This window comes from Phaethon aethereus (genome assembly GCF_964289735.1).
Source record: "Phaethon aethereus genome assembly, chromosome: 3".
In the NCBI taxonomy this organism is placed as follows: domain Eukaryota; kingdom Metazoa; phylum Chordata; class Aves; order Phaethontiformes; family Phaethontidae; genus Phaethon; species Phaethon aethereus.
The window spans coordinates 117,108,540-117,121,419 of record NC_138576.1 but is presented as its reverse complement, the minus strand read 5'-3'; the positions used below and the strand labels follow the sequence as shown (position 1 = coordinate 117,121,419).

Below are 12,880 nucleotides of genomic sequence, written 5' to 3'. Positions count from 1 at the left end.
CTCTTGACAGAGAACTAAATCTCTCTCTCTTTTTTTTTTTTTTCTTTTTCCTTGAGTTATTTTACTGCTGTTCTTTTATAACAAAGGCAGTGTTTTTATCACTGTACTGAGCATGAGGGGCAGCCCCCTTCAAGAAGGGTAAAGCTACCGATAGTGTCTGATGTCATCTAGCTGACAAGTACATGAAACTTGCATTGTTTAATGATCAACTTCTCAAAACACAAGTATGTTTGCTGTTTGACACAAGTGATATTTACAGAAGAAAAATTATTTTTAGTCAGTTTTTAGCAGGCTTTATTCCCTTGCTAATTCCTTAAGAAATTCTTTGTATTTCATTATTAAGAGGTTGTTTAAAGGCATCACTGATTACTCAGTTCATCAATAATATAAAGCTCCTGTGTCTTGTCTTTGAGAGGAAGAGGTTGATAATGCTGCTCATTGATTTCCTCCCCTGCATTTGGACAAAACTGAGAACCTGCTTTGCTCATAGCTGGATAGGCCTTGGTAATGATAACTCAGGCTTCCTGCACTGTAGGATGTAACAATCCCCTATAGCTCCATACTGCCAGCTCTACTCTGATCGCCTTCAGTGAAGATGCTCTTGCATATCTCCCCTGCTGCAAGCTTGGTTCCTCCATCTGTACTAATCTCCGGATGGTTTTTGTGTACGGCTCTGTGTCTGTCCATTTTTGCTTAACGTTGCTTTATTCTCCCTGTTCCTGCCCCCTCCCCCCATCCCCCCATTTGCAGCCAGTATCATCAACTTCAGTAGCATTCCACGGCTTGGGACCCCTTGATCCCTGCTGTCTTGAAGTGCTTACACTGATTTCTTTGTCCAGTGCTTTGAGATCCTTATTCCTTGCACAAGCTCCATCAGAACTTTCAAACAGCATTGGCTTTAGCTGCTTCTGTTTCTGTGGATTTTCTTTTTCAGGTTAAGCAGGAAAGAACCTGGTAACTTCCGTAGAGGTTCCAGTTCATCTAAGGACAGTCACCAGTGGCATTCCAAAAAAGTCCTGGTGTTTTTCACTTCTGTATTTCATCCTAGGTACTCTTGCCTTACAGAGAGGGCCTGACAATTCCCTGTAAGCACAGGGTAGGCCATGAATTCCTCAACCTTGGATGAGACTGATTCTGCATCTGTGCATTTCCTCTTGGTATATGCTTGAGCCCAAAGCTCTGCTGCAATATGTTGGTTCATCAACTCAATCTCAGATACCTTTCTCTGGAGCCCACTGAAGATTTAATTATATTCTGAGAGATGGAGCTGCAATGGAATCACAGAACCACAGAATCATTAAGACTGGAAAAGACCTTTAAGATCATCAAGTCCAACCACCAACCCAACACCACCATGAGCACTAAACCATGTCCCGAAGTGCCATGTCTACACATTTTTTGAATACTTCCAGTGGTGGCGACTCCACCACCTCCATGGGCAGCCTGTTACAGAATCACAGAATCACTAGGTTGGAAAGGACCTTTAAGATCATCAAGTCCAACCATTAATCCAGCGCCACCATGTCCCCTAAACCATGTCCTGAAGCGCCACATCCACACGTTTTTTGAACACTTCCAGAGATGGCGACTCCACCACCTCCGTGGGCAGCCTGTTCCAATGCCTGACCACTCTCTCAGTGAAGAAATTTTTCCTAATATCCAATCTAAACCTCCCCTGGCGCAACTTGAGGCCGTTTCCTCTTGTCCTATCACTAGTTACTTGGGAGAAGAGACCAACACCCTCGTCGCCACAACCCCCTTTCAGGTAGTTGTAGAGAGCGATAAGGTCTCCTCTCAGCCTCCTCTTCTTCAGACTAAACAACCCCAGTTCCCTCAGCCAAGACTTGTGCTCCAGACCCCTTGCCATCTTCGTTGCCCTTCTCTGGACATGCTCCAGCACCTCAACATCCTTCTTGTAGTGAGGGGCCCAAAACTGAACACAGGATTCAAGGTGCGGCCTCACCAGTGCTGAGTACAGGGGCACAATCACTTCCCTACTCCTGCTGGCCACACTATTCCTGATACAGGCCAGGATTCTGTTGGCCTTCTTGGCCACCTGGGCACACTGCCAGCTCATGTTCAGCCGACTGTCAACCAGCACCCCCAGGTCCCTTTCCGCTGGGCTGCTCTCTAGCCACTCCTCCCCAAGCTGGTAGCGTTGCATGGGGTTGTTGTGGCCAAAGTGCAGGACCCTGCACTTAGCCTTATTAAACCTCATACAGTTGACCTCTGCCCATCGATCCAGCCTGTCCAGATCCCTCTGCAGAGGCCTCCTACCCTCCAGCAGATCAGCACTCCCACCCAACTTGGTGTCATCTGCAAACTTACTGAGGGAGCACTCGATCCCCTCATCCAGATCATCAATAAAGATATTGAACAAGACCGGCCCCAGAACGGAGCCCTGGGGAACACCGCTTGTGACCGGCCGCCAGCCGGATTTAATGCCGTTCACCACAACTCTCTGGGCTCGGCCATCCAGCCAGTTCCTCACCCAGCGAAGAGTAAACCTGTCTAAGCCACGAGCTGCCAGTTTCTCCAGGAGAATGCTGTGGGAGACGCTGTCAAAGGCTTTACTAAAGTCCAGGTAGACAACGTCCACAGTCTTTCCCTCATCCACTAGGCGGGTCACCTGGTCATAGAAGGAGATCAGGTTGGTCAAGCAGGACCTGCCTTTCATGAACCCATGCTGGCTGAGCGTGATCCCTTGGTTGTCCTGCAGATGCCCTGTGAGCACTCTCAAGACCAACCGCTCCATAATCTTCCCCAGTACAGAGGTCAGGCTGACAGGCCTGTAGTTTCCAGGATCCTCCTTCCGGCCTTTCTTGTAGACGGGCGTCACATTGGCAAGCCTCCAGTCATCTGGGACCTCCCCTGTTAACCAGGACTGCTGATAAATGATGGAGAGTGGCTTGGCAAGCTCCTCCGCCAGCTCTTTCAGTACTCTCGGGTGGATCCCATCAGGCCCCATAGACTTGTGGTGTCCAGGTGGTTTAGCATGTCCTTGACTGCTTCCTCCTGGATTATGAGGAGTACATTGTGCTCTCCATCCCTGTCTTCCAGCTCAGGGGGCTGAATACCCTGTGGATACCTGGACTGGCTATTAAAGACTGTGGCAAAGAAGGCATTAAGTACCTCAGCCTTGTCCTCGTCCTTGGAGACAATGTTCCCTGCCATATCCAGTAGGGGATGGAGATTCTCCTTGCCTCTCTTTTTGTTGTTAATATATTTGTAAAAACATTTTTTATTATCCTTTACGACTGTAGCCAAACTGAGCTGTAGCTGGGCTTTTGCCTTTCTAATTTTGTCCCTGCTTGACCTAACGAGATCCTTGTACTCTTCGTGAGTTGCCTGCCCTGTCTTCCAGAGGTGATAAACTCTCCTCTTTTCCCTGAGTCCCAGCAAAATCTCCCTGTTCAGACAGGCCGGTCGCCTTCCCTGCCAGCTCTTCTTACGGCACATGGGGACCGCCTGCTCCTGCGCCTTTAAGATTTCCTTCTTGAAGAATGTCCAGCCTTCCTGGACCCCTTTTTCCTTCAGGACTGTCTCCCAAGGGACTCTCTTCCAATGCTTGACCACTCTCTCAGTGAAGAAACTTTTCCTAATATCCAATCTAAACCTCCTCTGGTGCGACTTGAGGCCATTTCCTCTCATCCTATCACTAGTTATTTCAGAGGAGAGACCGACACCCACCTCACCTCAACCCCCTCGGCCTCCTCTTCTTCGGACCAAACAATCCCAGTCCCCTCAGCCCCTCCGCATAAGACTTGTGCTCTAGACCGTTCACCAGCTTCATTGCCCTCTCTGGACATGCTCCAGCACCTCAATGGCCTTGTAGTGAGAGGCCCCAAACTGAACACAGGATTCGAGGTGCAGCCTCACCAGTGCTGAGTACAGGGGCATGATCACATCCCTAGTCATGCTGGCTGCACTATTCCTGATACAGGCCAGGATGCTGTTGGCCTTCTTGGCCACCTGGGCACACTGCTGGCTCATGTTCACCTGGCTGTCAACCAGCACCCCCAGGTCCTTTTTCCACTAGGCAGCTTTCCAGCCACTCCTCCCCAAGCCAGTAGCATTGCATGGGGTTGTTGTGACCGAAGTGCAGGACCTGCCACTTGGCCTTATTAAACCTCATACAGTTGACCTCAGCCCATCAATCCAGCCTGTCCAGATCCTCTGCAGAGCCTTTCTACCCTTGAGCAGATCAACACTCCTGGCCAACTTGGTGTCAACTGCAAACTTACTGAGGGAGCACTCGATCCCCTCATCCAGATCATCGATAAAGATATTGAACAAGACCAGCCCCAAAACTGAGCCCTGGGGAACACCACTTGTGACCAGCTGCCAACTGGTTTTAACTCTGTTCACCATAACTCTCTGGGCTCGGCCGTCCAGCCAAGAGTACACCTGTCTAAGCCACGAGCTGCCAGTTTCTCCAGGAGAATGCTGGAGACCACATGTGACATTGGTCACTTCTCCTTTCAGATCCAGAACAAAAACAGTGGAGCAGCTGTACACCTTCCACTGCAAACTGATGCCACTGTATGACTCTAAAGCTGGGTGATTCATAGCAGCAGAGAATCCACATGCTTTAGGGGATGATATAAAATTATCTCCATTTAATAATTTTGATTGTTTTGATATTTCTTTTTCTCTCATGTGCAGCAAAACTGGTGACGCTTGAATTTCTTGGTTACGGAAGCTGGGAAAGCAGAAATTATTGTGGCACTGCCCGGCGTGATCAGTGGTGATAAACTGCACGTGAACCTTGCTGTTGAAACCAGGGCATGCAGTCCTTTGCACAAACATCTGTCACATTTATGCCAAATTGTTGGCTTTTTTGTTTTTTACATTTGGCTGCCCAATAACACTGTGATGGCTGTCTGAGCTGCAGGGAAGAGTATGAAAGAAAATACAAATGGAGCTTGGACACACATGACTGAGGACTTAAGCTTGGTCCCATGTTACGAAGAGAAAATAATTTCCACCATCATAGCAGCTGAAGTGCATGACACAGGGTAACCCATTCTCAGAAGTTGCCTTCCAGCTTCTCTGAAATGAAAGCAACTGATAAAATACCAGGACAGAAACTCATTTAAAGAATGAAGCAGAGCAGACAAGTTGTTGATCTGTAAACAAGCAAACAGATACCTTACTTGGATATTTTGCCAAAACTTTAGAACATAACTGTAAAATGAGGAAAATACCGTGCAAGAACATGAAGTTTTCAAGAATGTATTCCTAATTATTTAATGGAAATAATTTTCTGTTCCAAAATATTAGGAAACAGAACAGTGTAAATGTTTTTAAAAACAATAAAAAATTTAGGAATTTAGAATTTAAAAAAAAAATACAGCATATTCTTTAAAACACAGAACCAGCAGAGGAAGAATGCTCCTGATGATTCAGCTTTCTTGTTTGCTGTTGATATCTTGTATTGTTGAGCCAAGATGTTGAATTGTTCTTGTGTTAAAAAGTTGTCTTTCCTAAGATTCCTGTGAAAAAAGAACCTCATGGAAGAAAAAAAAAAAAAAAAAAAAAGCCATTTTTTTTTACTTCCACTCAGGCTCACTGTCCATTGCAGATGGATTTTGCTTTCATGTGTAAGAATGTTCTGAAGAAGTTGATGGTAAATTTTTCAAGGAATGGTACTCATCAGTTTTCTTGTAACTCCCATTTGCCCCATATACCTACAGAAGGCCCTTTAAAAAAAGCTCACTGATCTATATTTCTGCGTTTAGATATCTGCATTTCCCTACTTTTTTCTGCACAAGTATGTGCATTTTCAACAAATCAGTTCATGTTGCTTTGTGCAGTCTAGGGAGGATCTCTGATACTTGAGTTTTCAGATAGTATCTGTGGTATACACAGCAGTAACAAAATGCTTGAAAGTATTCACGATGCACTTATTTGAACATAATAGTGCTTTTGACAAGTTAACGGTGTTTGTTTCTACAGCATTTATAAAATCCTCTTGAACACTGCAATGCAGGGTTCAGAGAGCTACACTGGATAACAATCTGTTTTGTTTCTTTTCTTTATAGTGCTACTATGAAACCTAAAGTGCCACCTCCTTTACCACCAAAGGTAAGTGAGGGGGATTTTGTTGCTCAGAGTAAAAGGCCACTTTAAATAAATAAAGAAATGCAGAGGTGTGTGAATGACTATACTGATGGCTCTCTCACTTGAGCCATGAATTGAAGACTTGAATCAAGTTTTAAGTGAAGGGTGTCTCCAGGGGGTTGACCTATATGTTGGTAGGCTTTAATTGCAAATCTGCATGAGGTTTTGCACTGTAGGGTATTTGTCAGTGTGAAAGTGATGTTTCTGACTAATTGCACTTCTGATAGTTTGGAAGGAATAAATTGAGTACTTAAAAATTGTAGTGCCAAATAAAGCATCTGCTTGTTAACTTTGGTGTCTGAATGGTGATCCTCAGGGGCATGCCTGGATCGGATTAGATTTTGCATGCTGCCACTTGAAGAGTAAGTGAATCTTTTCACACTGAAGTTATCTTAATATGAGCAAAAATAAAGAGAAAAAACATTTTTTTTACCTGGCTGTCAGTTCCCCAGGCTAAAACTGCAGGTCTGGTTACTTGCCCTCCTGCACTAACTACATGTGTGTAATTGAGAAGGATTTTAAAAGCAGCATTAGTGCAGTCAGTGTCTAAACAATGTTGCAGGTTGTAGTTACATCCCCTATTTTGTGATTCTTTACAGTAAGGTTGGGCTGTATCATTGAATGTTCCCTAGTTTCTACTTAAATGTCTGGTTTGGTTATCTGTAGGTATAAACAGTGACACTTCCAAATACCCAAAGATTGTTTAATGCATGACTTGAATATAACCATTTTGAATTTGTCCTTTGTCGATAATAATGTTTTCCTTATTGCTATGCATTACAAGGGAAGAGCTACTGATGTCGTCTGTCTGGACTTCTGTAAGGCCTTTGACACAGTCCCCCACAACATCCTTCTCTCTAAATTGGAGACATATGGATTTGATGGGTGGAAGTGTTGGGTGGATGAGGAATTGATTGGATGGTCGCATCCAGAGGGTAGTGGTCAACAGCTCAGTGTCCAGATGGAGATTGGTGATGAGTGGTGTCCCTTGGGGGTCCATATTGGGACCAGTACTCTTTAATATCACAGAATTGTAGGATGGTTTGGGTTGGAAGGGGCCTTTAAAGGTCATCTAGTCCAGCAACCCTGCAATGAGCAGGGACTTCAGCTAGATCAGGTTGCTCAGAGCCCCATTCAATCTGACCTTGAATGTTTCAAGGGATGGGGCATCTACTACCTTCCTGGGCAACCTGTTCCAGTATTTTACCACCCTTATTGTAAAAAATTTCTTCCTTATATCTAGTAAAAATCTGCCCTCTTCTAGTTTAAATATCTTCATCAATGACATAGACGGTGGGATTGGGTGCACTCTCAGCAAGTTTGCGGATGAAACCAAGCTGAGTCATGCAGCTGACATGCCTGAGGGATGGGATGCCATCCAGAGTGACCTGAACAAGCTCGAGGAATGGGCTCATGTGAACCTCATGAGGTTCAACAAGGCCAAGTCCTGCACTTGGGTCGGGGCAACACCCAGTATGAGTCCAGGCTGGGGGATGAAGGGATTTGAGAGCAGCTCTGCCCAGAAGGACTTGGGGGTACTGGTGGGGGTACATGAAAAGCCGGACATGAGCTGGCAATGTGCGCTCACAACCCAGAAGACCAACTGTATCCTGGGCCACATCCAAAGAAGCATGGCCAGCAGGTCAAGAGTTGATTCTGCCCCTCTACTCCGCTCTGGTGAGATCCCACCTAGAGTCCTGTGTCCAGCTTTGGAGCCCTCAGCACAGGAGTGACATGGACCTGTTGGAGATGGTCCAGAAGAGGCCACAAAAAATGAGCTGAGGGATGGAGCACCTTTCCTGTGAGGACAGGCTGAGAGAGTTGGGGTTGCTCAGCCTGGAGAAGAGAAGGCTCCTTATTGCAGCCTTCCAGTACTTAAGGGGGCTTATAAGAAAAATGAGCACAGATGTTTTAGGGCCCGTTGCAATAGGACAAGGGGTAATAGTTTTAAACTAACAGATTTCAACTAGATATAAGCAAGACATTTTTGACAGTGAGGGTGATGACACCCTGGCACAGAGAGAGAGGTGGTAGATGCCCCATCCTGGAAAGGTTCAAGGTCAGGTTGGATGGGGCTCTGAGCAACCTGATCTAGTTGGAAGTCCCTGCTCATTGCGGTGGGGGGTTGGACTAGATGACCTTTAAAGGTCCCTTCCAACTCAAAGATTCTATGACTCTATTGTTTCTTTCTAGTTTGCTTTTTGAAAGTAAGTTGCATAGCAGAACATGTTGCTTTATCGATTTACTTGTGAAAATTCCAGGATCCAAATATTGCACGTTTTTTTTTTTTCTCATTGAGAAGTAGCATGGAATTTTTGAATCTTTTTTTCATTAGGTTTTTATTATTACTGTGTCTTTTTCAGCCAAAATCCATCTTTATGCCCCAAGAAACTCATCCTTCTGAAAATGATAATCAAGGGACAATCAAGAGATGCCCGATGTCAGAGAGTCCAGCAAAATCTGCATCTCATGTTCCTCCCAGACCACCACCTCCTCGGTTACCTCCACAGAAATCTAATGCTTTAGGTAATAAGTGTGACACCAAGATGTATACAAATATTTCTTAAATTATCTAATGTGATGTTATTTCAACATCCTATGTTAAAATACTGTGGCAATTTTTCAGCGGTGGACAAGTAGCAGAAAGTGCATGAAAGCCAAAAATCACAAAGAAAGCATGCTTAAACTCTTAAAAGAGGGTCAAATGTACCTTCTAGTAAAGTCACTGACACGATTCCTGCTGATGCCATAGGTGACACAATTGCTTTTCTAAGCAACAGCCTTATAATGTATCGTAGGTTTCAGATTCTGGCTGACTCTGTCAGCTGTTGTTGTCATTCGACATGTCAAGAATAGAGGTTTGCTTTTTAAGTAATGAACTGGGTTGGGTAGTATAGCAGGTAACTGTGTTTGTATGCTGTTTGCTCGGGCTGTTTCTTTTATGCTTTTGTTAAAGTCTGATGCTTTGAGAATTGTCCTGGACTGGCTTGTTTTACGCAAGCTTAATGTCTGACTCTTTAATTGATATCTTGCTAGCTCTTTGTTGCTACATATTTAGTACTGCAGTTGATGTGATTTGACTGTAACACTTAAGCATCCAGTGCTAAGAAATGCCTATTTATAAAGAATCAATAATTGAAGCATTAGCTCTAGCCAAGTTTTTCTTTAGATACGTTAAATGCATTTTTCCTCATAGTTCTGAGGAAATAGTCAAAGTTGTGACTGCATCCCTTTCTATGCCCACATTTGATTTGTTATATTAATTAGCAAAAGCCATGGATTGAGATTGAATGTGGCTTTATACATGGTTATATGTGCATGTGTAGGAACATGTATGCTTTAGAAATAAATTAGGGTATCGGAACATGTTCTGACATAGGTGGAAATTTTGGTGCTTCAAAATTGTTTTTAGGCTAGGCTGCTCTTTGAGTTGAAGGTAGAAGAACACATTTTTAAATATGAATCTTTCTAGGTAATGGAGTAATTTCTGTACAATTAAATGGTGAAAGAGAAGGATCACCACATCAACAGAATGAAGCTAGAGAGAGTAATTTTTCAAGGAGAGAAAAGAAGGAAATACTGGTAGGTATTTAAGCTTCTAGGTGTTATTTTAAAGCTGTCTCAGCTGTTTTACATGTGCAATGGAAAGGAGCAGGCACACTCTTTTTAGTATAGAAATAAGGCTGGATGGTATCTTCTTTACTTTGAATCAAACCACAGTTTTGCTAGATTGTCTAGTTGTGATACAGTCTTAAGCTGAAGTTTGAGTCAGTATTTAATTTTCATTAGAAACTAACATAAGCATGAATATACAAGATTAACTTGCTTGTATTTATATATTTGAGAGAAATGTAATAAGACTGAGATCCTGTGAGAAGTAATGTGTTGTACTGAGCAATGATTAAGCAAATGAGAAAATTAAGGAATGTGCTGCCACCTGATGGCTTGCTGCAGGATTTGGCTGGCCCTGGGAAAGGAGCTGAATCAGGGCTGTTCCCAAATGAGTCCTTCTCCTACCCCAGATGTAGGCACACAGGCTTTTTGGTCTTCAGGGGCAAAAAGATGGAGAAATGTAGGTTGAGGGTCCAGATATGCAAGCTGTATGCCTGATGGCCTCTGGAGCTCCGGGTTTCAGGGTTTAGCAGCTTGGATTTAGTGTCAGACTTGAGCTACATATATTCGTGTGAAGTTGCACTTGTGGAGAGAATGCAGTTTTACACCACCTGTGATCTGATCCAGCTGTGAGCTGAGGAAAGGGAATATTCCTGCATCCCTTTCTCCTCTTCCAAGTGAGTTTTTCCATCAAAGCAGGAAATGGCTTCCAGAGTGGGCACTGTATTACTATGATGCAAAAGTGGGAATGTGAGATAGGACAGAGTGGGGCATCTGTAGTTGGATCAGGTGAAACTGCACTCTTGGGGACTTCTTGTAAGGATGAGGTTGAAAATAACACTCTTTTGAGAGCAGTGAGGAGGAAATAGAGCAGAAACATTATGTGCATTTTTGTTTTGTTTTAAGGAAGTGCAGTACTTTGGAAAGTATGATTTCCTGAACTGCTTTGAACTTGGCATTTGAAATTGTGCGTTTGAAGTTTCCCATGTTACCTGTAAAATACATTTCTTCAGAAGCATGTTTTTACTAGGAGAAATTGATACTTACAAAGGAAAGTGGTCTAGTACTGATTGATAGTTTAACACTGCTTATAATATTGAACAATTGCTGCAACATTGCTTAAACTTTGTATTGCTGGATATGACATTCTTTCAGGCATCGTTGTAATGTGCAAATGTTGCACAATAGACTACGCAGACATTCAGTGAGGAGATATTAGGTAATCATAGTAGAAGTTTTAATGAAAGAAAATGATACTATTAGTTTGTGGTATGTGGTCACTAGAGACACGTAGTTAGCAAACTCACACAGAATTATGAAAGTGTTGGTTGGAAGGGAGGTATCATGCTTAAAAATGGAACTGTAGCCAAAGCTCAGCCAGGGCTTTCAGCTCTAGTACATGTGGCACTGGATGCAGCGAGTGTCCCGGTAGATGCCTAGTGCCTTCCATTTAGCATATTGTAGAATATACAACACAACTTTACTATCTTACAAAACCCTCCCTGCAGATTTTGTGTTATTTCTTATGTAGATATAAGTATTGGCTATTTACTTTTTCCTAATAGAATTATGCTCAATTATTTATAAAGTGCTTTTAACAGCATTCTAAAAAAAATTTTTTTAGACTTTTTGGTTATGCTGTGTTGTGGGAAGAGAATATGCATGTTCATGCATATGTGCGCATGGAAGTATAAACACATTTTTCAACTTTTATTTTCTAGAAACCAATTAGTAATGGCCTTCCTCCCACACCTAAAGTACATGTGAGTATTACTCATACAAATGCATGTTGGAAGCAGGACGTATTTTTTTGCTAAAGCTGACACTACACGTTTTGAATATTTGTAGTAATTTTTAAAAAATAATGAAAGCCAGTATCTCTTAGAAATGTTAAGCCACAGGTATCTTATTTCAGAAATCACCTTTGATCTTGTGCTCTTGAAGTAAATTTTGCAAGGTTTTTTGCTTGCTTCATTAAAAAGTGAATGAGAGTTCTGTGGCTAATGTTACAGAAGTACTTTCAGCGTACTGAAGGTACTTACTGATCTGAGGAGCTGATGCCTCTCAGGAATTGCAAATAGCTCAAAGTTTATACTATACAGCTCTAGGTTTCAAAACTTCTGAAGATGGATGCCTTAGGGCTGGAAAGAACTGTTACAGACATCTATGTGTACCTTTTATAACAGAAAGCAAACTAGAATTTCATTGTAATATCTGCATGGACTTGTCACTGTGCATTTAGCCAGCACTGTGATCAGAAGAGCCAGTCTTTCCTTCTTTACCATTTGTTTCTGCCCTCACTAGTCTCCTCCTTGTGTGCTGGAGCATGCATTCATGCAGTTGTGCTGTGCACCAAATGAGGGATTCATCTGATTTTAAATTAACCTTTTTGCTACATTAGTCCTAAGACAGATCAGTTTCTCATCTTTAGATAAGAAAATAAAATTGCTACAAGGATGTGTAAGTGCAAATTATATTATTTTTTACTTCCTACCCATTTTGGAGAAGCAGGACAGGTTAAGGTAGATGGCATGCTTCTGTTCCTTAGAAGTGTAATCTCTTGCATAAATGCACAGGATTCTTTATATATTTAGCTCTGAATTCTTTATATATTTAGCATCATTTATTGAGGTCAATCCTGTTTTAATAAACTGAATATTAAACTGAATGCATGGCCTAGGAGTGCATACTTTAAACTAGTGGATGACAGAAATTTGGAAGCACTCCTAGCATTGAAAAGAACTGAGTCATCATGGGGAGGGGGAAATAAGATGCATTCACTGACTGGAAGAAGAAAAAGGGTAGAAAATAGAATAGCTCAAAATGAAGTCATACGTGTTGAACTTCTGCCACAAACTTCAGGAACAGGCCATCAGAGAATGACTGTGAGTTGCTAATATAATGAAACTGTAAAAAGAGACTGACTAAAACAGGAAAACCTCTGAAGCTGATCAAATGAGTCTTTGGGTATTGGACTGCTCTCTGCTTGTTCGTGCACCTTTGTTGTGCACTAATTCTCTGGTTCTGCTGGTCCTCGGGATAGAAACTCTTTCCCCTCTCGTCCTCTTTCCTCATCACAACCCACCATTTATGTATAACAAACTTTCTAACCTTCCTGTTAAGTGTTTGTCCTGGTTTCAACTGG

General features: G+C 42.8%; 1 protein-coding gene across 2 annotated transcripts in view; it reads left to right on the top strand.

The window, feature by feature from the left end:
• Window positions 1–12,880, top strand: part of MAP4K3 (mitogen-activated protein kinase kinase kinase kinase 3) — a gene marked incomplete at its 3' end in the record, with an annotated part of 76,245 nt that overhangs the window by 39,098 nt on the left and 24,267 nt on the right. For both annotated transcript variants that reach the window (XM_081998214.1, XM_081998213.1), the window contains 4 exons: window positions 6,045–6,087; window positions 8,487–8,649; window positions 9,596–9,705; window positions 11,457–11,498. In XM_081998214.1, the coding sequence (XP_081854340.1) occupies window positions 6,045–6,087; window positions 8,487–8,649; window positions 9,596–9,705; window positions 11,457–11,498 (358 nt within the window). The remainder of the gene's footprint in view (window positions 1–6,044; window positions 6,088–8,486; window positions 8,650–9,595; window positions 9,706–11,456; window positions 11,499–12,880) is intronic.